The following is a 27,511-nucleotide window of genomic DNA, read 5'->3' as shown; positions in this document are numbered from 1 at the left end:
AGCACAGAAGTTTAATCAAATGCTATCATTGGATTGACAGATATGCATGTCATCAGAGCTACACATGACAAGGAGCATGTGTTCCACATGGTAGCAAAACAATTAATCGCAGCACTCTGCCACAATCTTACTGGAGGCAAAATTTGCTAACCTCCTTCTTCTTCTTGGAGTCTCCATCAGCACAAATCCTGTTACGTTTCTTTGAGGTCACCTCTTGAAAACCTCCGTCATCACCATCGCACAGAGAAGGATCAGCCGGATGATCATCAATAACGACGACACTAGCATAGTTACTTATATCAATGCCTTGGAGTGCATTTGGTTTTTCTTTATCAAGTCTGCCACTCTGCTGTCCTTGCTCAGGCTTCTTGGTGTGTTTCCTGCACAAATAAAAATATATAATGTGTGTGTGAGTCCAAGGCCACGGCCAAACTATCAATTGGACCTACCTGGCACTAAGGTCAGTAAGAGCTGCTTGGACTCCCCCTGGGTCCTGAAGCTTTACTTCATCCATTCTGTAGACAAGAGCAGCCGGAGATGGTTCTCCCTTAGCAGTCACTTCACCTGGACGCTGCTGCCGTGCACGGCCCCCTGGCCGGGAGCCACTCCCTCGACCCATTCTGGCAGGTGGCCCGCCACCTACAGAGTCTCTGCGTTGCACGGAGCCCCGACCATTACGGTCTCCTGGAGGTCCGCCTGTACCCCTACGAGCCTCACCGCCTGGCCGGCGACGTTCCTGGCCTCCAGAGGCCTTCGGCACAGATGATGGGTTTTTCTTGGAGCCCGATGGCTGCTGGCGTACACCCTCCTCAGGGCCCCGCCTATCCGCCACGTCACTGCTCTCCGAGGCAGTCTCCCAATCTTCATTTCCATGGTCAGAGAGGGCATCCTTGTTTGGGCCTGCACCACGGCCACCCCGACCTTTATTTCTATCAGGGTTATCCTGTCTACGTGACTGGTTTTTCTGAAAACGTGGTGGAAGTGGCTCCATGCGGTTGGGACGGCGCACAACAGGGCGACTGCTATTAGACCGTTGCTTGCTTCCCTGAGATACCTCCTTGTTTGCTTCCTCATCCTTGCTGCCTTCCTCTGGCTTGCCAAACGGTGCTTTCGAGGTGGGTGGCCCATAGCCGCCAGCTGGGTACCGGCCCCTTGCACTTCGGCCCAATGAGACTGCACCTCCACGACCTCTACGTGATGGCTCACCACGAGGAGAAAAGGCGCTTTTTTCTTCCTTGTTTTTCGCCTCGTCTCGACGTGGCTCACGGGCGCGTCCAGATTCTTTCCCTGGTCTGCTTTTTCGGTCAGCATCCAAGCAAGCCTCATCAGAGCCCTCACTCTCTTCCTCCTTGGGACGCAGCCTACTGCTGGCTTTTTCCTCTTCCACACCCGAACTCTCCTCACTACCCTCATCCTTTTTTCGATCGAAACGAGGCCCACGTTCAGTCCTGCTTCGACGATACTCCCGGCTACGACCCCTGTAACCCACACCACCAAACCCATTTCCACCTCGGCCCCCACGGCCTCTGTTTGCCTCAAATCTTCCCCCACTTCCACCGCGAGAACGAGAGGTTGCAGCACGCTTCTCACTATCGTCCTTTTTCGCGACCTCCTTGCTTTTCTCTTCATCAGTACGAGAGTGGTCCTCAACCTTCCCTTCTTTGGAGTCTTCTTTTCCCTCATCCTTGGCAACACCACCACGTCGCAGCGCCACAAAGTTCTTCTTACTCGGACCTGCACTGTCCAGCTGTTGTTGAGTCACAGGAGGTGGGTGGTGTGTATGCCAGTCACGCCGTTTACTTTCACCAGCAGCTGAGTAGGGAGTGTCTGACCAATCTGGCACCTGGGGCTTCTCCTTCACACGCTCAGGAGCCAGACGGTGGGGTTCTATTTGTTGCATCGGTGCGTCTTGACGTTGCTCAGCGGGAGGCCTGCAAACATACAACATCAACACTCGTGGTCCCTGGCAGAAATGATTATGCAGGTACCAGCATTAGGTTCAAGCCCCCCCACCCTCCTGCACACACAAACAGACAGAGAGAGAGGAGCAAGACAAAGCTTCCAATTAGGAGTAAAACCTCTCGGAACCCATCACACAGCATAAAATGTTTTAAATAGGCAAGTTTTGAATTATCCGAAAATGAAACAAAATAACAAAAGCAAGTGCGAAGCGCAGTCATGTTTATTCACTCCTTGCAGTGGGAGCTACTCTAGGACTCTGCGTGGGCACCACATCACTGCCAGTCGCCAGTTTTCACATCCCCAAAACAAGGTCGGGCATCTTTCTTGATGTAATTTGAGTACATGCAAAACACTGGTGCTTATGTTACAGCATGCGTGCGGGCAGTATGTCATGTTTGTGGTACGGCATAGCTCCAAGGAGCATATGCAGAAGGAAACCAGTCTGTTAAAAAGAAGCGATGAGAAGAGTACAGGCATAGTACCTATGGCCAAATCAGGCGCAGTATGGTCCATTTTGTATTGCAAGTTCAGTGCGGGACGCGGGGTGCACGAAATAGAAGTTATGCTCCGCATCAGCACCAGTACTGTACAAGCGCACGTAACGCTATTGAATGGTGGTCAGGTTCTGCACTAAACTGTGTTTTTTTCCACTGTTATTACAGGTTTCCTTGCAATGAAGTGGTCAGGTCAGATGCTGGTGAACTTCAAAGGGTCACTTTAGCCAAATGTGACGTCACCGTGCTGCACGCTAAAAAGGAGTGCCACTGCTGTACGAGCGATGGTGCATGAAACATGAAAAACTAAGATTAAGCTTTAGAGTGCTTGAAAAGGTCCTAACACCATTTTCCAGACTCAAGCTCTTACAGCATGTTGTTCTCTATGCATCTCTGAACAAACTGGCCAAAATAGGAGCTCAAATAGTGCAACGAGTATTTCAACTAAATTTACAAAAATTCTGAATCGTGTGGCAGTCAGGCAGCGCTGCCACGCTCGCGATCCAAAACTACATGTGACAATGGTCACATGCTTATTCGTGACTGAATGACTGAACTGCACGTAGTGAGCACAGGGGAGCGGGTGCAAAGTGGTGAAGGGGGCAATTCGGAAAGACTATAAACGATCTCTGTAGTGCTGAGGAGCCTACACCCCACGACATGGGAACAAAGACAACAAGGGCCTGTGTCTTTTCTGCCTAGCTTCTACCCGGTCTCAACGACTTCACCACAATGTGCCATAGCCAGGCTTCAGTAGGAGGGCGCATGATCTACTCCACACGTACCATGCACACGGCAATTTTGCAATAGATGGCGCTGTCAGGTCATGACGTCAATCAGACTGCTTAAGGGTGTTGAAAAAATTTTTTATTTATGTAGTCACAGTTGAGAAATTTTCAGGGAACATGTATTTCGTTGTGCCGATTCTAAATATGTCCTTTAACGGGGGACACTGGTCTTTGGAACCGAAAAATGACCCAAAAATCAATTTTTTTTTAATGACATTTTTGGAGCCTATAGCTATTATTCTTCAACTCTTACCAGTTTTCTCCCCCAGGAAATTGATATTTTGACCATAATATTAAATTTAGATCACTGTGTGCGCTCAATTTGTGCAGGAGCAGGCGATTTAAAACCATGAAAATTATTGACACCTGGCTGTCTTTGTATGTCAATATATCAATGTCTAGGACAGATAGACATGTCGTATTGTTTGCTATGGGAAGCTGAAGGCACAACGTATGCAATAATCAAAGCACAATTGCTCAATCACGCAACGATTTATAATTTTGCAAAGTTTATGCATGATATTCACACTTTGAATGCTGCTATGCTAAGTGCTGTAAAATTACTAATGAGGGTAAAATGAAAAAACTGATTCGATTATTGCACTCTTTACTCACCATACTATGTAGCCATGTGTTAAAAAATTTTTATTGTGCCATTTTTTTTGTACTGAGGTACTAATAAATGACTAATTAAAATTAATTAGCTAAGAAACTAACAAAGTAATTACAATGCAATTTCTTATTTGAAATCGGTATAAAAAACTGAACAAGGTGATACAGTTTCAATAGGATAGGACTAAAAATAAGGAAAATAGGTCTAAGACCAGTGTCCCCCTCCTTAATTTAACATAAAGCAATTCCTTGAAGAGTTTTCAAGAAACATTTCTCCAGGAAACCCGCTGAAATGTATGTTATGGGTTCTCTTGATATAAAGGAATGCAATAAAGGTAAAACTGTCTTCCTGCCTATCATAGAACTCAAGGTATAAGGATCTGAAATTGTCACTTCTGAAATGCAAAGAAAAGTTTGTATTCCTGTTTCTGAAATGGGAGCTTCAATACCCTATGACTCAAGTTCTACGATAGGCTGGACGATACTTTTACCTTTATTGCATTCCTTAATGTCAAGAGAACCCATAATATACATTTCAGCAACTTTCCTGAAAAATATTTTCTTGAAAGCTCTTCCTTTTTTTGAAAACTTTCATAATTGTGCTCAAAAATTTTTTTTTACATGAAATTAAATTACATATTTAGAATCTGCACACGTTCCCCGACGATTTCATAATTGCGAGTACATTAATTTTTTTTTCCAAGACCAGGCTCCTCCTTTACATATGGCCATTGCTGCTAGAGGAAAAGCTTAGAGCGGACAACTTCTAAACGCAATTTTAAGCTCAAGTGCGATCCTGGAGCCCTATTTCATAAGTACGCATAATGTCGTTACTGGTCGCTGCAACAAAAAAACCATTTGTTTTCTGTCATGCCATTTTGGTTTTGGTTTTAACAGCCAAACGATGGTTGTGACGTCTTTTTGTGTCACATGAGGCTTGAAAAAACGTCCGCATAATCGCTGCTTCATCGTTTTAATTTACTGCAGTGCTGAAGTCAGTTTTCCTCTAGATCCAGAATGACAACGAATGTGGAAGCAGTGATTATACTGCAGTTTTTTCATGCCTCACATGACTTCTAAGTACACGTTGACATCACAGTCCTCATTCGGCTATTGAAACCGAAACAGCACGAGAAAGAAAGGCAATTATAAATTATTTAGCCGTCGCAGGAGAATACCAGGTGGTAATCCATTTATAATAATGCCTTAGGCTTCATTACAAACAAGGAAACAATGCATCCAAAATTTCGGTGTATACACTCCTTTAAGACGAACTTGATTAAGCTGAATTCTTGGATAGGATAAACAAAGCGAGACTGGTTGGTTTCTCATAGGATTCAATATAAAAAAGAAATCCCCTTAAGACAACATGTGCTTCAGTTAAAATTTTCAGGAACCGCAAACCATGGAGACCTCGTGCAACGGCACTTGTGGGGCGTCTGTGCGGCGAAGAAAAAAGCTATATAAAATGCATTTATCTAAGAAAGCACAACCCCACAGAGATGGCTTCCGCACACTTTTGTGCTCTCTCGAGGAAGCACGCTTTCATGCCGGTGCAGAAAATCCTGAGGACTTTTGCGCCTCCTCATTGCAAGCGCGTTGCGTGCCATGCGTTGCCTCGACTGCACTAAAAGTGCGCAAGTGCACCCAATCCAACTGGAGACTTAAATTTTGGGCGCTGAATTTTCAACTGACGCAAGGTCACAACAAGTGTTTATTGCAGGCTGGTTCATATGCAAGCGACTGAGCAGGCGAGCGGCGCGTCGCAGCGTAAATTTACAACTTGTTCAAACTGCGGCGCTCACCGCCGCGACAACTCAAAACAGGCCTTCGTGCCACGCCGGCAGGATTCGCTGCCGTTTTTATTTGCATGTGAAACAGGCATAAGAGATGGCCAGATGTTGAGGCCACATGCGCGTCTCCAGCAGAACAAAATTCAGCAGACACAGTGTGTGTTGGTAATGGCTGCTTACATGTAAGACTGCAAAGCATTAGAGTGCAGAGTCATGATACATTGCAGAAAGACCGACTACGAGGCCTAACTATCCATACTTTGTACATGCCCTATACATCTCACATGTTACTTTTAAATTACTGAGTCAGCTACATTGCAGAATGGCTATGAGACATGACTTTCATACATTATGTTTGGTCATTCATGACTACACAAGTTCACCTGCATGTGTTGTGACCTCATGCGCTGGCATGTTGACATCCGAATTTCGTACCATGGACGGTGACGAACAGGGACTTTTGTGCTAATGGCACATAACGCTTCCACATTAAAAAAGCGCATGGTGCAGCTGCTCATAGAGCTCGTGACACCTACGCTGAGGAAGGCGCAAGAGACACACACGGCTACCCAACTGGGCGCTTCCTTAGAGCAGGACGGAAAGCAACAAAAAAAAAGCAGTCTGTGCAAAAGACAGAAAGAAAAGATTTCAAAAAAAAACTAGACCGGTGCCATTCCAAGTAGGATACGTGGGCTTGTTTTATGCGCTCTATTCATGCATCGTGCAACAGACGCTCCATTTGAAATTATCTATTGCCAAAAGGCCATTTTACTTGCTGTTCCTATCAACATGCATTTGGACACACCTAGCATGCTCACACCTTTCTTTTGACACTTCTGCTAAAACAAACTTCTAGTAAGATGACCAAATTGTCATGGTCCCTTCATCTTAGTCACCTCTTGATTAAAAAAGAAAAGTAAAAAATTGACAAGAGTTACCACTGCATTCACACAAGGCTCAGCAAAAGCTGTTTGAAGGACTACAGACATTTAATTTTAGTTGAGCGTGCTAATCTTTCAAATCATGAGTTAGAAATTAGAATAGATGGATCACCACATCGTATTCTCCTATGACCGCTAAATAATTCATAACTGAATTTCTTCTCACATGCTGTTTCAAAGAACAATGGCCGTGACATGTAGTTCCGACTTTAGGTCATATGACGCACGGAAAAACTGCAATATAAAAGCTGATACGCAGTTTTATATCACTGCAAAACAGCCTGCTAGAAAAGCTGGAATGACAGCAAACAGCATATCAGCGATTGCCGTTGTTATCCTGCCTCTCATGATGTAAAGGCCTACTGCACGTCACAGCCATTGTTCGGTTGATGAAACCGAAATAGCATGAGAGAAGATATTCAAGTATAAATTATTTAATGTGGTCACAGGCGAATATCAAGGGGTGATTCATGTACACTTAAGGGGCTCTGAAAGGGGCACTGAAGAAAGTTGCAGCATGCATAAGATGTTAAAGGACACTGCTTCACAAATATCCGGCAGCAAGATTTATTTTTTAATACGTTTTGTGGACGTTATCTGTAGCAAAAATTTGAATTTACATGCTTTCGTGCCTTTCTCTCTCCTCTCATCACTTTTTGCACGCTGAATAACGGAGCTCCTCCGCCGGCCCCACCCACTCAATTCCTCTGCCAGCTGTAGACAAGGGTGGGTGGAGGGACGGAGGGGGGGGGGGGGAGCATACGGGCGAACCAATGACAGCCCTCCCTTGCAGATGTAACGCGTGCTGCATGACGCATTGTGCACGGATTCAGACGAAAGCTCAGCACCACAGGTCGCCGCGAGGCATGCAAGCGCCAATTTTTTTTAAATATACTGTCATGAACACTCGGTGCCCTGTACTCTACATAATGCAAACATATTATAGGCAACCTCAAACATCCTTTTTAGGGACCCTTTACTGCCTAACGCATCATTTGAAAGAAGGAAATGCACAAGCAAAAAAAAAATTCGGTGCCTATAGCCCTACATTTGACAGTATGTTGAGGTAGAAAATAGACTTCATATCTGTACAGTTCCAGAGCGCTCTTTTTAGAAAGCAAAAGCCACTAAGCGAAAACATCAGAAATCTACTAAAGCATAACAAGCAACACAGCCTCAATGTCCCATATTCAGCCAAGAAGCCAAAGCTGAAACACAGCTGTATTACCGTATTTGCTCGAATGTAACGAGGGGGGCGACTTTATATGCTGCCTAGCGGGAAAAAATAAAACCACGAATGTAACGAGAGAATTACGGACGCAAAACAAAGTACCTTTAAGGAGGTATGGGTCTTAAAATTTTTTTTCTTACTTGTTAACATATCTTGCTGAAATTTAGCATGCAGGTATATCATAGGATGCTGATTTTGAATATGTATTAAGATTTCAAATACCTCACATGCAAGAAAAATATGCCAAATTAACATATCCTAATTAGGTCATTTCTTACGGGCCTTTACAGTAATTTATCAGTAAAAGAAAGCTTTTTTTAAGAATAAGCAAACATTTGCAACGGCCCACAGCACATCCTAAAGCTAATAAAATGGCTATAAATTTGTTTTGTTGATGGATAGCAAAGTTGGACAGAAAAAGCAATGTGGCAGTAATTATCACACACTTGGCCTAATTGCTAATCTATCATGTTCAAAAGAAAAAGGAAAGCTTTAGGATGTGCGGTGGATCTTTGGAAATGTCTACATATTGTTAAAGCTTCTTTTAACTGAGAAATTATCACGAAGGGCCGTAAGAAATGACCCAATTGGGATGTTATTGTGCTATAAATTTCTTTCTAGGTGAGATATTTGAAATCTAAATGCGTATTTGAAATCAGCGTTCTATGATACATGTGTGTGCCAAGTTTCAACAGGTTGTGTTGACAAAAAGAATCAAGTTTTTAAGACCCTCATCTCCCCTTAATAGACATCGTGGCCAACATGTTTACTCATCTTCCTCCTTTTCGCTATCAGTCTCTCGATAACTTTTGCCACATCAATGTTGTTCGCCGCAGACAGAATCCATTCCTCTTCATGAACGTTTGGTTGGGCCCACCCACGAGATGCTCTGAACTTCCCATCTCCCGAGCAATGTATCTAACTTTCCAACGGATCAGCTCGACACTGACCCCCATGAGACGGTTGCACTGCTCAATAACAAAGTCCGCCACTTTTTTCTCCACCTGGACGTGATGGCTGTGACGAGGCTCACGAAATCCTTTGCGGTCAGGCTCACATTTAAAACGCGCCTCCCGTTGCAGCCACCCTCCGCGGATGTTTGACTCGAGTTCAAGTCTTCGAGCTGCCGCAGAATTCCCGACCTCCTCAGTTAACAGGATTGCTTTTCTCTTAAAACGAGCGCCGCACTGAGCACAACGCGTTGCCATCGTGTGCACTGAATCAATACACCGCGAGCGACGCCAAAAAAACACAATGTGACGATGTGTGGAGCGCGAGGTCGCAACGAACACAAAAAAAATAAGAGAACAGCACTTTGACTTTGGATTAATGAGGATTTGGCTTTAGTGGTACCCATGTTTCCAGCATAAGATAGCAAAACTACGGAATATGAAACCAAGCTGACTGCTTTGAAATGGCTGCAACGCGGCATTGCTTTAGGCCAATTGCAGTGCGGTATTCGATTATAACGCAAGGGTAGACTTTAGAGGGAAAAAATCCTGGAAAAAACTCCCGTTACATTCGAGTAAATACGGTAGCTTACTGCCTGCTGAATGAGCAAGACTGCATAACTCACATGGCCCTCTCATCCCTGAGGGAATCTCTGCTTGCACGACTGTCCCTACTATCAGGCCTTGAGGGCTGAGTCTCTCGCTCCCATTTGTCCTATTAGAGAAAGAAAATAATAGTCACTGCACATTTAGAAGTTTACAAGAGCACTGTGCATTTGTCTACAAAACAAATGGAAGCACAATACAATACGAACTGATGTTGAACAACATACAGTCGAACCTCCTTACAATGAACACTCATAGAGCAAAATGAACTAAAAGCAGATTTTGGTTCATCCATGCATTATTTGAATCAGGGATCAATACCTAAAATAAAATGACAAATGCACAATTGCCTGCAGTATCACTTGCAACAGCCAAAAGATTTTTAGAGCTTCGAATAATTCAGACTTAACTGAACTGTCATGCACTTCATGGGGAACATGTACGATCGCGATCTAAATGTTGTGGGACGCGTATTCTCGGAAAAAAAATTCATTCCAGCTCAACTTTGCGACCGAATCGAGTGGTATTGTTACCAATGGATAGTGCATGTATATCTCCACATACACTGACACATTTCAGGCCCCTAGATTATGTTACTGAGCTGAAAAAAAATCTTTCCCACATACTCGCGTCCCATAAACTTTTGATCGCGACAGTAAATAATCATAATATTTCAGGCAGAACATTGCTATTATAGATTCAAATGAATTACACAGTTGAACCTGAACATAACGAACTTTTCTCATTTCAGTTTCTAGCTTCCATTGAAATGCACGTATTTTTTCCCTCAATTTACCAATGTAGTTTCGCACCACAGTTTCGATTCAGCGAAGTTTTCGCGAGCATAAAAAGGCAAATTTGGTCGAATTCCACCACTTGTGAAGCTAAATTTCTACAACTAAAAACGTAAAGGTTTCTACTCTCAACATTGGTAGCAGTAGCAACCTATGAGCATTGCACAATGCCGAAACTCTTCAGCAAACATCAGGCAAAAATAACCAACTTCATGACCACACCACGAAGTGGGTTGCCTTGTGTAAAGCTCGTAAAGGTTTCTTATTTATGAACAATGCTTGATTTAACTCGCGCCCATCTCGCCATGCTGCAGTGGCTCAGTGGTTAAGGTGCTTGTCGCACTTAACACATCTCAGCAATGCATCCCACGTGCATTGCTTTAACGTGCACTGACATCGCACAGTACACGGGCCTCTAGAATTTTGCCTCCATCGAAAGTCGACCGGCATGGCCGGGATCAAACCCGCGTCTTTCGGGCCGGCAACCGAGCGCCATAACCACTGAGCCACCGCGACGGCTGAGATTTGAAAAGAGCAGAGAAAACTTGTGGAAACCTGTTTTTCCCCCCTCCATTTCGATGCGGCCCATCTGCATTGTCGGCCGTCGGGACAGATAGCCCCGGCTGGGTGAGGAGGGAAGTCTCCCTCATGGGGGAAAGGCAACGGCGACGGGAGCGTCACCTCGTAGGTTACGCAGAATTCTGCGGAACCGGAGAGAGTCTCCTCGGGATCCGGCCAGCGTCGCGAGCGGTTGCAGCCGCACGCTCTCGTCACCCTCTGCGACAGGCGCACGGGGATCCGTTGTACCTTGCCGCTGGACTTCTGGTTCCAGGCAGCGAAGTGGGGGCCGGAAACGCGCGCTCTCGGCGCCTTCCCCGGCAAATGCTAAGGAATGGCTTTGCCCCAAGAATGCGGCGCGCACGGGATAACCTGGCCGCCATAATCGGCGCATACAAACATTCGCCGCCGATACCTCCGAAGTCGCGCCCCTTCCCCAGCCGGTAAGTCGGAAGTCCTTCTTACGTAGCCTTCTATTTCCGAGGAATGCCTCGTTGATGTTTTGTAGCTAGCTGGCCCGCTCTGTGTATTAATTGCAAGTGTAATAAATAGCATATGAGTGTTAACGCTGTGTCATCCCTTCCCTTTGTCCCTCGAGCACGAACCCCTCCGCGGTTAGCGAGCGGGAACGCTGAATCAGTGGAGTGGGAGTGCGGGGCAGAAGGCTGTCCCCCGCCGATATTTCCACAAACTCTATTAAGGGTGAAAGTTTCATCGACCTGTCGCAATTATTAAAGAAAAGTTTTTCGCAGTAGCATGTCCACTTAATTGTCTGTTTTGGGGAGTAGGAAGATCATGCAATAAACCAAGTCATATCTTCTAGTCCCCAAGACCCAGCTTTCCTCCAAGGTGCCTGGAGGCATGGCCAAACAGAACGCAAGACCCGCTCACACATGCACAATGGATGAGAGCCAGGAAGGGACGACAGAAGTTTAACAATGCTCTACTGTTGATACCTAAGACGCGGCGGCCGCATTTCAATGGAGGCAAAATGCAAGATGCCCATGCAATATAAAACTCAGTATGTACTACACAGCGCTAGCACCCGCCCGAGCGATCGCGTGGTGCAGCTCGTACTGAGCATGACAGTACTGTGCAGTGTCACTGCATGTTTAAGGGGGGACACGGGTCTTAAAAGCCTAATTTCATGTCAGGAAGCTTCCGATCACACACGACAACGCGAGTTGGCTGATGCTGGCTCACAGCGCCAGCAGTTGTTGACATCAGCCAATGCTACCTGGGATATGCGAAACACTGAGGAGAAATTGAAGTTTGCTTGTATCGATAGAATACCAGCTCCTTATCTCAAAAACGCCATTCTTACTGAAAACAACGCTCTCGTAAGGTAGAAAATAGCAAGAACAAAAATACAGGTATCGCCGCCACAGGCCAATCTCGCAAGTACAAGCGTGGTGATGCCATAGGACAAGAGACGCCACCTTGGAGGAATTTTTCTTCCTACATGGGGCCGCGATTCTCTGAGGCTGACAAAGGAAGGTTGCGCGGTTCAATATTGAAGTAAGTTTTGTTTTAAAACCGATAGTGCACTTTTATCACACAAGGAAGACAGACAAAAGACAACCTGAATGTTGGAATGTTGGAAGCAAAGAAAACCGATTCTTGGCGGCCAGGAGAGTTTCGATTTGTTATGGCGCTACGTGTCAGCTTTGCGCGCCCGGTGGTTTTGCTTTTGACGCGCCTCGATTTACAAGCGCCGAACAGCCGAGGAACTCCAAGTGCCGCTTCAAATGATAGAGCACTTGTGTCTTTGCACGCTCGCCCGGTGAAACATTCCCGGCTGTGCCAGTCGACTTCAAACTTAACGGAAATCGTTTATTAGGGACGGGAGACAAGGTACAAGACTGTCTCCAGCGTAGCGTGCGCGCGCTGCACGGCGACGTCACGTCGGCCAAAGCAAGATCCTCTTACTCCAGCTGCGCTTGACCGCCGACACGTTCGGCGGCTTCGGAGCACTCTGACCGCACTGGCGAAGACATGGAGCATGTCTATTTCGTGCCGAGTGCGCCAGCCGCCGCCCGCCCAACCAGACCGATTCGGCTCCGCGGCGAGGTGCGCATTGCCACGTCATTCAATAACTTCGGCAGTTGGGCGGAGCTGTTCTTTTCGAGCTCTCGGCTAATTTAATCCATTCACACTACACATCTGAAAATACATGCAAGTGGGCGAGAGAAGAGCCCGATCCAGTGGACCCCGTACCTCCGGAAATGCGCGGAAGCCGTTGAAGGCTGCTGCTCGACCGCACCGCTAGCAGCCAGAAATCACGGAGTCTGCATTTACGTCACGTTGCACGTCACTCCGTCTTACGACTTTGATATAATTTCTGAATAATTTTTGAATTTCTTTGAAATAAATTCATCTTTCGCTCCCGGGCAAGCGGCAACAAAACCATGAAATACCGAACTATCAGATTTTTCAACAAAAAAATTTGATAGAGTTCTCCTTAATGTCCCTTTAAATAGCGGCACTGTGGTTAAATTAGGCAGCAGGTTTTTCCCAATGTGGCACCAAGAAACAAGTTTTTTTAATTATCCTATGAATTTGTTAATTTATCTGAAAACTAATAGCATAGCATAATAGGTCAGCTCGAAAAACTGAGGAGGACTTTGGAGTTACATTAAGATTCAAGCAAAACAAGAAAGATAATGCTGTCTGAAAAAGGACCTGCACTGAAGCAAGGTGGCAGCACACAGGTGCATCTGAACACAGGCAGCAGGCATGGAAAAAGGGCCATGCAGGTGAAAAAAAAAAAAAGTCATTACATGCCTGATGCTTGTTAGCTGTTTCCATGTACAAGTGTGTCAACATTTTTCATTTTCTGCCATGAAATTAAGTTTTCATAGTTTGTCATTTTCTAGAAATGTGAATTTGACTCCTGTCAAGTTTGCGAATCCAATATCTTAACATCTACCGAAGACAGAGCAATAATATATACTCTCGTAATGAACCCACTTTTCTCCCAGAAAAGCTGTTAGCAGTTTGGGGGGAGGGTTTCATTATCATTACACTGGAAAAAAACAATTTTTTTTGGAAGGGCCAAAATTCCATATCATACCTCTATCCGTCCTTCCGTCATCAACAAACACACACGGGCAGACGTGTTCGTGCTGCTCGGGTTTAGCATCGTTCACTATGACATGATCTGGCAGTTTTGCGGTAGCCGTAGGCGCCGGCCAATCGCGGTGAAATAACTCGAACATGCTGAAAACCGGCCCTGAAGGTCAGGTGAGCGTTTTTTTAGCCGAGGTTAAAAACACATGGGATAGATACGAATGTGTAATGCAAATGATGAAGCCTTGGCTTAGGGTACACGTCTGGGTGCTCTGGCTTGAACCCTGCCATGTCAACCGACCTTCCGAGGCCATATGCTTGAACATAATGAACGCCGCCACACGAATGGGCCAAGTTGCGGCGTTGGATGTACAGGCGGGTTGTGGCATTATTCTTTGTGGCGTCAGAGTGGGCACTGTTTCTGAAATTGCTGTCCAAAAAAATTTCAGTGTGCCCTATTCAATCTCTGAGTCTATTATTCGAAAAATATTCAAGAACTTGAGCTCATATTCAGTTCGTTTGAATAATTTAGAGCACGTACTATTCCATTCATTCTGGTTATCGAATAGGACTAATTTAGATATTTGAAAACTTCAAATAGTCGCACACCCCTAAAAAAAACTGTTTTAAATTGTTGTGCTGTGTTTCTCAGTGCCACGGCAAGGTAAATCGCAGTACATATAGAAGTCTTTGACTGCCCCTTTCAAGAGTTGCCTCTCAGCTAAACACTAGTGGCACAAAGGATAAAACCGCGATCACCAACAGCCCCCGGCTGTGGTTGTTACAAGCACTTGTAGCTTTTTTTCTTTCATTTTCACAAATGTTCAGACTCCCACCTTGGCTTTAACGATTGCATTACATTAGTGCAGACGCAGTAACTCATGCTATTTATCCACGAACCAGTGCTAGTAATGTAATATATTCTATTATTTGCTCAGATGATAATGATAATACAAGGGCTTACCCTTGCCAATCGCTGGTCATACTCTCTTGCATTGGACCAGGTTCCCATGACATCCCTGTTTTCACGTTTTTCCCGCTGTTGTTTATCTTCAAATTCTCTTTCTCTGGAAAAGAAAAAACACATCACGGTTACTTCGTTACAGTATATGCTCCAATAGTGGAGTTGTGGTTTCTCGTAGTGGGTAGGGGAATTTTGGGAAAAGCTTTTCTAACAGCAGGGAGGCAGTTCAATCAAGAAATTACCGGAACATCGCTAGATTGTGCGTGCTACATACAGGCGCTTCCACCATCATGATGACTGACATGGCTAAAAAAAATGCTTTGGTTTGGTGTAACCCATGTGGTGAAAAATGACGTAGGCATAGACATAGATGTGACGATCGCGAGAGTGATGCAGGGCAACTGTCAAGCAACTTTCTATAATACCTGCTAGAGTTTCAGAGAGACTAGGGTAACCAGCTAGGAATATTGTTGGAAGCTAGGGAAGTTAGTCACTTCATGACTGTTTTGAGTGTGATGTTACAATTTATCTCTCAAGTAGGCCCAGTGCGTATACACTCAGTTTACTGTCCGAATAGCTATGGCGATGAGTTTGTTTCATGAATGCTGATGTTTCAAGCGATGTTTCTCCTTTGCCATCGCTCTGAATGAAACATCTTGAGACCCCAATTAAATTGTTGCTCTGAACAATACCAGATCTAGGCTACAAACGGGGGATACAAAAGTGTTCTCTCAAATGTACCGGCGACAGGCAATTTGGGGCAGTGAGCTCTAGTCCAGCACTTCTGTGAACTGACTAATGTCGCACAATTTTGTGTCAAAAAAACACACAGAAATCTTTCATGCAAAACTTCCATGACACAATGCTTTCGCATGTGAACAACAAAACCTTGCGGTTTATTGGTGCTCTTCTACATCGCGTGTATCACTTGCTACAGCACACCATTGCATGGTGCCGTGTACACAGGCCATCATCGCCATGGACATCTGCCGTCAGTGCACGCCACTTGCCACCAGCGGTATCCTTTCTGCGCAATGCATGCTACCCTGTCACCTTCGTGACAAGCGGCCGAGGAGTCCATCACTGTGTTCACTGCATCTGTTCCCTTTTTCCGCACACCTGCTGCAGCGGAGGCAACGGCAAAAGCCTCAGCAGCAGCCCCTTCACACTTTCCAAAGAAAGCTTGCGTCCAAATGAGAGAGTGTAGGCTCTCACTCGCATTCTGAGTCTTTCCTTCACTGCACCGTGCCAACAGGTTCTCATCGCTGAGCCTTGCAAACACGGGCTCCAGAGGAGCCCCAACACAAGCCGGGAGGGCACTCTTGTGTGGAGGTGGAAGTCCACCATTGGCCAAGGCTCTGTTGAACTTGCACCAAGAGTCAGCACCCTCAGGGCACTTGGAGTGGTTTGGGACACCATCTGTAGAAATCACATGCAGGAGTGTAGCTTCCACTGGCTTTTTCATACCTAGAACGTCATTACTGTTGCTCCTCAGGGAATAGCCGTAGTAGTTGGTGATCTTGATCTATTCCCGAGTCAGCTTGCCTCTTCCGCCAAGAGATTCACTTTGAACCTTCTTTCTATCAACCAGGTTCCGCAGAGTAGTCCTCAATCGCTTATGAACGTGGTATGAATCCATACACGTTTGCTTCAGACAAAGCATGAAAAGTCCGGCTGTCTCCATCAGAGAGGACGGTCGTGTAGTGCAGACGATACTTGTACACATGTAGCAATGCTTGGCTGACGTAGTCGGGCAGGTTGCAACGGTGTTTCGATGGCTGCTCTCCTCTTGCAATGGCAGCATTGTGTTTGCACCACAAGTTGGTGCCTTGTGGGCACAGGCCATGGTTTGGGCGCTTGTTGGTCGACGTCACATGATATGTGGCAATTACTGCCCAATGCATTTGCTCGACATCGCCTGCAGTTAGATTTTAGTGCCCAACCATAGTAATTGCAGAGTTTGGTGATAAGGTCTGCAGTCAGTCGACCTTTACCACTCAAGCTCTCACAACCCTCTGCTTTGTGCTTTTGGACATTGCACAAAGCACTGCCCATCCGCTTTTGTCCGTGATTTGTACAATCTTCTTATTCAACTGGTATAAAACCGTATACCTTTGCTTCCTCTACCGCACGAAAATGCTCGTTATCACCATCGCAGAGCATTGTGGTGTAGCGCAGGCCGTGCCGCTCGAATGATCGTTGGAAGAGCATCAGAGCCACATCCACTTCCATCTGCCCAGATTTTGAATTTGTATTCTTTTGGCATACATGCTGTGCCTTCCATGCACTGTACTGGGGATCCTCCTCTTTAGGCCATTTTTGCAGCCAAGGCAGTAGTTGCACAGCCCTACATAGTCTAACACATAACCTGAAAAAAGCTGTATGACAGAGCCCACGCCAATGTGGGACTGGTGCCCTGTCATCACCCACGTTCCATCAAAACAGACAGATATTTCTGGGATTATCGAAATTGAGTTCTCTGTACAGTTCTTTCACTGAACAAGCACAGTCAGCACGCTTTCAGCAGCTAGTGTCGCAGCAGGCTTCAACTTTGACTTGAGGTGCGTTTGGTAGATCTTGTTGTGACGACCCCTGTGGGAGATTCCCATGGTTTAAAACAAGCCATTCAGTGCTGTTTGGCCCTTCCCTGTAGTTAGCGCAGCCCGGGCAGCAAGAACGTTTACTTGGAAGGGATTGCACTTTGTGCTTCCAGGTAGACACTGGGAAATCCACTCACACACGACATCGCCACAAACAGAACACTCCAAGCACAACTGTACAGCAACACCGTATTATGAGTGGTTTTCTAAAAGGGCACGTTGCCACTGCACTGGCGGCACACGGTTTTTCGCGCAGCCGGTTCATTGCTGACACATCGACTACCGTGTACATTGCCGCTGCCATCGCGGCCTGGCCCGTGTCGCCTCTCTCAGTGCAAAGTCTGTAGCTTGCGCTCGGTTGCAGGTATAGAAGATAGCTCTGAAATTCAGGCGTCAGCTCGTTCTTGCAGTCGTTCGAAGTCTTTGGGGCTCATAAACGTCGTGTCGACGCGTGTTCGTTGCTGGCGGCCGCCCGTGTCATCGGAATCAGCCGCGGAGACGCTCTTCGCGACACCTTCAAGCTTCGAGAGCACCCAGACGACCTTCCACTACATCCTTTTGCTTGTTAGACTGCTTTTTAATGCCTTTTCACTTGTGCGCACTGCAGAACTTTTGGTACGGTGGAGACATAGTTCGCTTCAGAAATCAGGCTGAGACACTTTCAAAATGGTGTCGCGTCCGTCGGCAGCGCGGACGCTAACAAAATGGTGCAGGACGAAGAGCTGCGCCGGTTTTGACATGTGACGGGCAATGACCAATGGCACAGCAAGATTCAGTCTTTCCTTCTTTTTTTCTTTTTCATGGCTAACAAAGAGACACTGTGCTTGCAGCTCCGATGGAAAGAAAGAGGAAGGAACGCTCTTTCAAACGAGACCCAGTAGGCGGCTTTCCGGCACGTCATTTGAAAATGATGCACGGTGCAAAATGAGCATTTGAGGTACTTTCGCAACATTTTCGGTGAGAATACTCCCACATTTGGATTTTTCTTAAAAACTAGGGGCTTATCCGCTTTGAAATTTCACCCATATATAGATAATGACCTCACGCTCACGAATAATACAAAATTGAAAAACTGATTTTTTGCGATTTTTCGGCCGCAAAGACCCGTGTCCGCCCTTAACATACATAAGCATGCATAGGCTTATGGTACGCATCAGCATTGGTTTATGCTCTTTTCTAACCATATCAATGTGTGCTATCATATATATCAGTGTATGATTGGCTAAGGCAGTGTCTACCTTCCACAGTGCTGCAAGGAAGTTAGATGGAGAATAGAGTGAACACAGAAGCACTTGGCCATGCTCTTTGGAGTGCCAGTGCATGTGATACATCTGCACATCAAAGCGAAATAGCAGACTATGTAAAGTCCCACATCCAGGTCCGTCTGCTCGATGTCACATGCACGGGCGATCCGAAGAGCGTGGCTACACGCTCCCTTGCATGTTCTACTGTGGATTACCTTGTACAGTCGTGGACAGAACATGAAGCATGCAATGATGATGAACTCCTCTTATGAGTTACCCAGTGAAAATCGGGGTGTGTGACATTTACACAAATGGTGCTTGCACATAAAGCGGTAACCGCATAAGGTCGTCATCTCTCTCAATCCAATGTACGTTGGCAATGCCTGCTGCTGCAGCCAGTACACCCGCACAAAGCAAGGAGACTTGGAAACTTGACAGTGGGAGCACGGAGCAGCCAATGGCTGCCGCGCCGCGATTGGCTCTGCACCACGGCGCGTTGTAAGGCGCCTCCTCATTGGCCGACGCCGCAGCACAATGGTGGCTGAGGCAAGGAGCGTCTGCTTTTGTCCGCTGCTGGGAAGCCTTTCTGGCCTTTCCTTCTCTTGTGTTTCAAGGACGTGCAATGGATCCGCGCACGTTCAAAAAGAAGTACCGGACAAAGCATGCCTACGGGAAGCGGAAACTCAAGCCCGTCACAGCAAGGAAGAAGCGGCGATTGTCAACAGGTGGTTCGGCCGAGCCGAGCATCCGTTCAGAATCGGCGGAGTACGCGCCCAACGTGCTGCGCGATCTCTCGTCCAACGTGCTGCGGGCAGGATCTTGCGCCGAGTCGACCACCATCCAGCGATAGTGAGACGAACCATGATCTTTCGGCGTTGAAGCGCGGGCGCAGTGTTACTTCACCGGTGACAATCGACATGCCAGTGAGTCTCGCCGTACGCGAGCGTCCCGTCGCAAGTTCGTCCAGCACAGATCACGGAGTGGGCTTGCAGGCTGCAGAGCATCAGAGACGCACTTCCGCGGTGAGTCGTTCAACGCCGAGATGTCTCCGCAGCAAACAACCGCCAGTGAAGGCAGTCCCATGCCATCGACGAGTTCCGGCGCTTCGACGGAGCTGCAACGCGGGCGCACGCTCGCTGCCGCGGATGCGCCGGCGGCCGTCCTTGCCGCTCATCGCAGTGTTGACTGTTTGCCAAGTGAACGTCACACTATTCAAGCTCACCTAAAAACCCGATTTGTGTCCGCGGAATCTACAGAACTGCAAGCGTCGAGAGTTCGCAAATCGCTTCGCGCGGTTTCAGCAATGGAGCGCCAGCTCGGGCTGACTGGCTCACAGGAAAATGCCATTCCCGCACCTCCAGAAGAGGAGTTTATGCTTGTTCAAGTTGCTAAGAGGGCTAAGAAGTCACCTGCTGCCAAGGACACCAAATTTTACAATGCAGCAGCATTCTAGACAGTGTGTGCCAGTATGGAACTTTGAGGCTTGTTTTCTCAAAAAGTTTTTGGGCTTATCACCTCGCTCGTGGAAAGCATAGCACGGCAATGGGAGCACAGAGCACGGATTTTAATCCTGTTTGTTTTGTTGCAATTGCTGAAGTGTGCCTTATGTCAAGACAATCTGAGAGTTACCATTTAGGCTCACCATTTTTTATTACAGAATAATTTGGAGCACGATACATTCTAAACATAAAGGGAAGGTACATACTATGTCGTTTAGAAGAAGAGCAGAGAAATTTAAAAAGAAATTAAGAGAATCTTGACAGACTATACTTCTTAGTAACTATTAAAAACATTTACAGACCCAGAACCCATTTTGCTGTCACGCTAGGCTTTCCACGAGCAAGCAACATGTGAGCAATATATAAATAATAAAAAAATAAGAACTACTGAAGATATTATTGTGAAACTTTGTAGCTGTCTGTCTGATGCTATTTCAAACCTGTCTGCCAAATTTCATCACTCTAAGTTAAAAAATGAAAAAGTTTGTTCCGATCCCCTCATCCCCCCTTAAGAGAAACGTCACCGAATTATTTCCTCATGCGGCTAGGTAAACCTTTACACATTTTATTTACGAAGCGCGGGAGGACTTGGAACACTGAAGCATGCTCTATATAGTTTGGCTGCGATTGTACACCATGAACTCACTATACTGCAATTACAATGTAGTAGGAGCCAGAAAAGAAACCAAAGCATTACTCACTTTCTGAACGAGTCTCCACGTGAGCGACTATCAAATGGCGTTTCTTCTTTGTCTGGCCTCTTTGGGGGAAACTCCAGTCGCTGGTCATAGCTTGCCGGAGTCCTGCCAAAGTCAGCAACCTGGCCACCATAGTACACTGGCGCCACAGACGGCCGCCAGTTATCATACGGGCCACCTGCACAAGCAGCAACAAATTAGGCCCATGCAATAGCAAAATAAATGTACCGTGCTCTCACCTGGCGGCACGTGTGGCGGTGCCATGGGAGGAGCCAGTGGCTGCTGGGGCCGGTCTGCCTGCGGAGGGGCAGGCCGCCCAGCCCCAGGGGGCCAGCACTCTAGTGGCCGAGCTTCCCTGGCCTCATAGGGTCGGTCCTCTGCAGTGGGATAAGGGGTGCTACCCTCCGACTCGGGAGGACGCTGGCTACCAAGAGGCTTCACCATGCCCAGCTGGCCCAGGTAAGGGCCTCCTGCCCCCATGGCCACCCAGCGAGGGTCATAGCTCACACCTCCCATACCACTCAGACTGGAGGGTGCTCCCTGTGGTGGAGGTAGGCCACCACTAGCTTGTGGCTGTTGCTGCGGTTGCTGCTGCTGCTGCTGCTGCGGTTGCTGCTGCGGTTGCTGCTGCTGCGGTTGCAGCTGCTGCTGCTGCTGCGGTTGCTGCTGCTGCGGTTGCTGTGGTTGCTGCTGCTGCTGCTGTTGTTGCTGCTGCTGCTGGCGTAGCTGCTGCTGCCGCTGCATCTCTGCCTTCTTGAGGAACCGTGGTGGCATGTTTTTGAATGGCCGCTGGTAGTTCTGCTGCAAAAGCAACGCAAGAATAAGGCACACAAAAATGACAACCGCCCAGTTATGCTCACCTATGATGCAATACTGGTATCAGCTTTACAGCTAAACATGTGCTAATATCAGATACCGTATTTGCTCGAATCTAGGCCGATGTTATGCGAAAGTGGGGGGAGGGTCTGCTTTGATTTAAATACCATGGTTTCACCGCTAAAGGCCTGGCCGTGCTAGCGGCATGACGGCTCGCCATGCACAAACCTCAGGCTGCCGTGCGCAGGCGATTCTGCATGCGCCCACGGCTCATTTTCGCGACATTCTACAGTAGCTGCACGGTGACAAGGTCGCTCATGCTCAGCTGCAGATGAGTGGTCCCCACGGCTACATAGGCGAACCGCGTCGTCTGCTTCGTACTGCCCATTGTTCTGAAATCTCGCAGTCCATGTTCATGCAGCGACGGTCGTCGATCCGGTGAGCTTTGACGCCGGCAATAAAGTCCCTGTACCTTCGGAAAAGTACCGCCATCCTTCGGAAAAGCGACGGTGCGCGCCCAGCCTGTAAGCTTTAACAGGGGCCTTCGAGCAGTGCCGCCGTCTTTAAGTGCGGACTTTAAGCAAAAGGTCGTTTTGCCCATGTGATATTGTTTGCTAAGGGAAGCTGAAGGCACAATGTATGCAATAATCGAAGCACAATAATTCAATCACTCTTCAAGAATTTATAATTTTGCAAAGTTTATGCATGATATTCACACCTTGAATGCTGCCATTCTGAGTGCTGTAAAATTATTAATGAGGGTAAAATGAAAAAACTGCTTCGCTTATTGCACTCTTTACTCACCATAATATGTAACCATCGGTTAAAAAATTTTTTATTGCATCATTATTTTTGTACTGAGGTACAATAAATGACTAATTAAAATTAATTAGCTTAGAAATGAACATATTAATTAACGAGCAATTTGAATCGGTATAAAAAACTGAGCAAGGTGATAGTTTCATTAGAATTGGGCTAAACATAAAGAAAATAAGTCTAAGACGAGTGTCCCCCCTTAAGCTCCCTGCTGCGCCTCACCACCAGCAAGGCAGGCATGGGAAGATTGGTGCAGCCACTTTGCAGTGTGCGCATACCTTGGCACCATGAGAGGGGGCTCAACGACACTCGCACTCTCAGCCACTCACACTCACAACCATTCACACACACTCATCTCCACTCGCACGCTTGCACTCATAGGCACTCAACCACACACACACGACCACTTACACTCACGCTCGCACTCGTGCCCACTCGCACTCACGAACAGTCGCTTGCGCTCATGTCTACTCACATTCACTCACTATCCTTGTTTGCTGACAAGTCAGGGGATGAGATATTTACTGCCACAGGCGACTGCATTTTAGGATCCTCTGGCATAGATTGGGTCGTACAGATGTGGTGGCGAGCCACGCGGGCTTCTTTCGGGCTTTTTGGCAAGTTTTCACAGTTTCGATGCTCGAAGCAAGTGTTCGCTTATCACGCATCTTCCATGTCCCGAACCAATGTTACGCACGTGTGCTCCCAAGCTACTACTCAGATGATGAATACCTGTTTAGAGTCACCTAGGATGCTTGGGCACATTTTTGAACGGTTTACATAACAGCGTGCAGGGTTTTCCCCCCAATCTCCTCTAGATCCCTACGGTCAGAACGGAGCGCAAAAATGAATGATTATAAAACATTGATTTCTATGTGATGGAATAGCATATGGTCAAACTTCAAATGCAGTTTTCTCAGTTAATTTTTGGTCGCTTTCCTCACCCTTACACAACTTTTTGACTTCTTTTTGTTTCATACAAGGCTTTTCTACCATTTTCTTCAATGAGAACAGGGGTGCCCGGTGACATTCTTACTTTTTCTGTGTAGGGCATGTATAAGTAATAATTTGCAATTAATTTTATAAATTGCAGTGTCAAACACTGCCACCTTTTACACTTCACACTATTTTTCAAGATGGCATGTCTTTAGAATAAAACTAAGAATGTCACTGGGTATGGTAACTCTCTGGCTATCAATTCATGAAATTAAAAGCAACAAAATGCAATGCAAAATTTCATTAAGACGTGAGGCTACCCTTGAGCACCAACTTTTTTATTTCACGAGATATCTGAAAATTTTCACAGTAGCCTCATAGCACAAACATTTGAAGAACTACAAAGTTTCATGGAGCTGTGCCCACTGGTTCTCAAGTTAAGTGTACATCAAGGTAGTTGCATGGGTTCCTTGGAAACGTGACTGGAGAATTTGGAAAATGTGCTGGCACTGTGAAATTCAGTATTGTCATTCCTGGATAGTTACCCAGGGCAAGACAAGGCCCTTTTCCTACATTTCCTAGCTAAAAAATTTTACCACAGCCCTGAATTCACTGTCACTAATTAGACCTGCATTAATCTTTTCAATCTTAATCAGAAATTCCAGACACAATACCTTGAAAGAGCGGGCTTGTCTTGCCCTCAGAAATTCATTCAGGTATGGAATAAAAGAAACCCCATGAAATTCTGATAAGTGGTCCCGAGATACAGTTCGACTGAGTGGCCACACCAGGCAAAAAATTGTCTGAGAAAATGGTCTTCAAAGGTTGAGAAGACAGACACCAGCTTTGTTTCTCGAGATATCTTGATTAGGGGTGTGCAAATATTGAAATGTTCGAATACGAATATGAAGAAAAAATGGCTTCGAATATCGATTCGAATATCTACTCAGCACAAAAACTAAATTCAGAAAAGATAAACAAGCAAACATTGTTCCTCATACTTTTATGAATATAGTGTACAGCCCTTGCAACTGAAATAAACAACACTAGACTTCCTGAGAACCGCATAAAAAAAACATGATGTGCGCAGAAATGTATACTACTTAACTGAACAACAGTATCCAACCTGTAATGTGGTCATGCAAAATGAAATCCATAACATGACAAGACTGGAAACAAAAATAACATCATGGATAGTAAAACCTCATTATTAATTCGTAGTTCAGAGAACAGACAGAAATGCCCGGGTTATTCAAAGGTCAATTTATAAAATCCCCCGTGGCCCCGAAAAAAAAAACTGCCGAAAATGCAGTAGTCTTATGAGGCGACTCTATATTGGGAACACCTGTAATAAGCCTGTGACGAGCACAGAGTTTCGGCGTGCTGGAAGACATCGCGAACTTCGCGAAGAGAGATGGGAACGCACATTGACGTAAAAAAAGGCAAGACTACTTCTAAAAAGAAAAAAAAAATGACCAGCGAAGCATCAGTCAGCGTCTGAAAGACTCACGGAGCTGAGATTGAACTACTGGCAAATGAGCGGGCCGAATGTCAATTGCCATTGCCACGGGCGAGTGGCAAAGCTCAAAAACCAAAACTATGCAGACAGGTTATATTTTTTGACCTAGTGACAGGAGCACTCCGAACGTTGTCACGCCAGCTGTAGCACCCATTTAAAGGGGCACCGAAACACATTTTCAGTGCATTATTTTGCCTGTTGGTTGCATACAATGAGTTATAGTGATGCTATTAGCATCAGTCGTACCGTGTATACTTCAGTTTTTAATTACCTCACAAAATCAAATTCGTGGCGCCGACAGTGTCACCATACAGTGGCGGCTTTTAGCAGCGGATATGACATCACTTAGTGAGAGCTTGATGATTTGACGAAGAGCAAATATACTGCAAATTGTGTTAGCAACTAGATACGTTTTGTCAAGTTGTTGTTTTTAATATTACATTAACAAAACCAACTTGTTTGCCCTAGATAAAAGAACTGTAAAGCAAGTAAAACAAAAATACACCACCACAGGCTCTAGCTACTTTATGCATCAAAGGACTTTGTGCCTCTCTGTAAACATCCTACGACCTAGCACTTAACACTTATAGCTACTCTCTATGTATCTGAGAGCGGCTTTGAGGAATCGATCCAATTGAGCCATCGCACTCTATAAGCGTTCATTTTGGGCTCAAGGAAGGATGCGTTCGTTTCACATTTAGCAGGCAGTGCGATGCGCATCGTCAGCTTGTGGATGATCACCGGGCGGCGGCGCCAGATGGCGTCACGTTCCCATCAACAGCGCGCGCTCCTTGCTCGCCGCGGCCAACCAGAGCGCTAGGAGCGACGGGCGGTGATTGGTGGCAAGCAATAGCGGTACGCGCTATGCTAAATGTGTCTGATATCTTGCGCAGGCTGTCACACCGTCGCAGTATCTCGCGCTCGAGTTCGGATCCATAAGTAGTGGAACGTCACTGATCAGTGTTCCCTTCTGCGCCGTTGACGTGACGATAAAGCATCGCTGGGTCAGCTGAGCGTTCACATGGTTGTCGTAACCATGCAAACGGCGCCGCCAGCCTTGTCATGAATGAGTTACAGAGAACAGGCAACCATTGAGTGCAAACTTCCGCCATGTGCTCAGATAGGCTGTTTTGACTGCCCGCACTAAGTGTCGTCATTGAGAGAGTGAAATGGGAATGGGAAGATGTGCGAAAACGGATTTTGAGGGCAGCATTTTGTTTGCTTGTATTTTGAAATTTCTTCACTGTATAACTCCCGTTCCTATGCATCGATTCTTGTAATTCTTTTTGAGTCAGCATCTGTGTGACATAAAGCATCAATCTGAAGTGTAACCGGCATCCATTCAAGCGGTGTTTCGCAGCCCCTTTAAGAGGTGCATGGGTTACAGTACATGCAATAGGCGGGATATTTATAGGATCGCTTGCCCTGTTGCGACACCTACAGTCGCCACTTCGGGAGCCTTCCGCGAAATTCCGCAAGTAGGCTTTATCGCATAGCGTTGTTGACCAAAAGAAGTTGGTGGTGGTCATGCTCAGAAAGTTAAGGTGACAGAATGAATGCCATGGGTGTGGGCATTAATTATATAACATATTACGGAAGCATAAAAAAAATACACGAAGCGGATCGTCCCCCATCTTCGCAGCACGTCTGGTATGTGGGAGAGCCCACTTGCGGAACTGCGCACGAGGTCACGCCTAGCGGCACCAGTCGGCTGCCGAGTATCTGAGAATTTTCGAACATCCGGAAATTCTCGAACATCTATTTCTCGAATACGAATATGAACCGAATATGAAACATTCGATTTGTATTCGAAATTTCGAATACTTGCACACCGCTAATCTTGATGAAATTTTCAGCGTAGGCTCACAGCATGAACATGAACAACTACTAAGTTTCATAGAGCTGTGCCCACTGGTTTTCAAGTTACAGGAGTATATCGAGGTTGTTTACATGGGTTCCTTGGGAAAGGCCTCGAGTATTTGCAGAACGTGCTGGCATTGTGAAATACATTATGGTAATCCTTGATAGGTTCCTCATGCAACGACAAGGCCCTTCTAAATTTCCTTGCTAAAAAATTTTAGTGCAGCACTGAATTTAGTTACTAATTAGACATTCACTAATTAACCAAATTTTAAAATTCGAAGCACAGTATCTTGAATAAATAGGCTTTCTTTGCCCTCAGAAACTTATTTACGAACAGGATCAAAAGAAAACCAGATGGAAATCCAATGAGCGGCTCCTGAGATGATGCTGGCATGAGCAGCCATACAAGGCAAAAAGTAACATAATACTGAGAAAATAGCCTTCGAAAGTTGGAGCTGACCCTGGTGCCCTTTCTTTGTCGCCCCTCAATTTCCACCTCATTCCGTTTCACAGCCTTTCCCATGCGCAGGGCATCTTTCTCAGCAGCTTGCTGGACAGCTAGGTGGCCAGGTCCTAGGACGCTGGAAGCGTCGATGCAGTCAGCGGCGGCACGCTTCGCCATGCGGACGGACTAGAACGCTCCCATGCACCAAACACGTGTTGCGGCTTGAATGTCATTTTAGGCCTCATGACCAACCACGCAACGATTGACAGGCTGCTCGAAACTGTTCAAAAGGCACAGCGAGAGGCTGTAAAGA

General features: G+C 46.3%; 1 protein-coding gene across 10 annotated transcripts in view; it reads right to left on the bottom strand.

The window, feature by feature from the left end:
- LOC144114939 (uncharacterized) overlaps positions 1–27,511 on the bottom strand; it is a 145,920-nt gene that overhangs the window by 78,040 nt on the left and 40,369 nt on the right. For 6 of the 10 annotated variants that reach the window (XM_077648968.1, XM_077648973.1, XM_077648977.1 and 3 more), the window contains exons 12-17: positions 21,043–21,604; positions 20,807–20,981; positions 14,763–14,865; positions 9,398–9,486; positions 450–1,931; positions 152–380 (exon numbers count right to left, since the gene is read on the bottom strand). In XM_077648968.1, the coding sequence (XP_077505094.1) occupies positions 152–380; positions 450–1,931; positions 9,398–9,486; positions 14,763–14,865; positions 20,807–20,981; positions 21,043–21,604 (2,640 nt within the window). The remainder of the gene's footprint in view (positions 1–151; positions 381–449; positions 1,932–9,397; positions 9,487–14,762; positions 14,866–20,806; positions 20,982–21,042; positions 21,605–27,511) is intronic. The other 4 variants (XM_077648972.1, XM_077648976.1, XM_077648970.1 and 1 more) reach the window with 1 other exon arrangement.

This window comes from Amblyomma americanum, chromosome 1 (genome assembly GCF_052857255.1).
Source record: "Amblyomma americanum isolate KBUSLIRL-KWMA chromosome 1, ASM5285725v1, whole genome shotgun sequence".
Taxonomy (NCBI): domain Eukaryota; kingdom Metazoa; phylum Arthropoda; class Arachnida; order Ixodida; family Ixodidae; genus Amblyomma; species Amblyomma americanum.
This window is presented reverse-complemented; position numbering and strand designations above follow the sequence as displayed.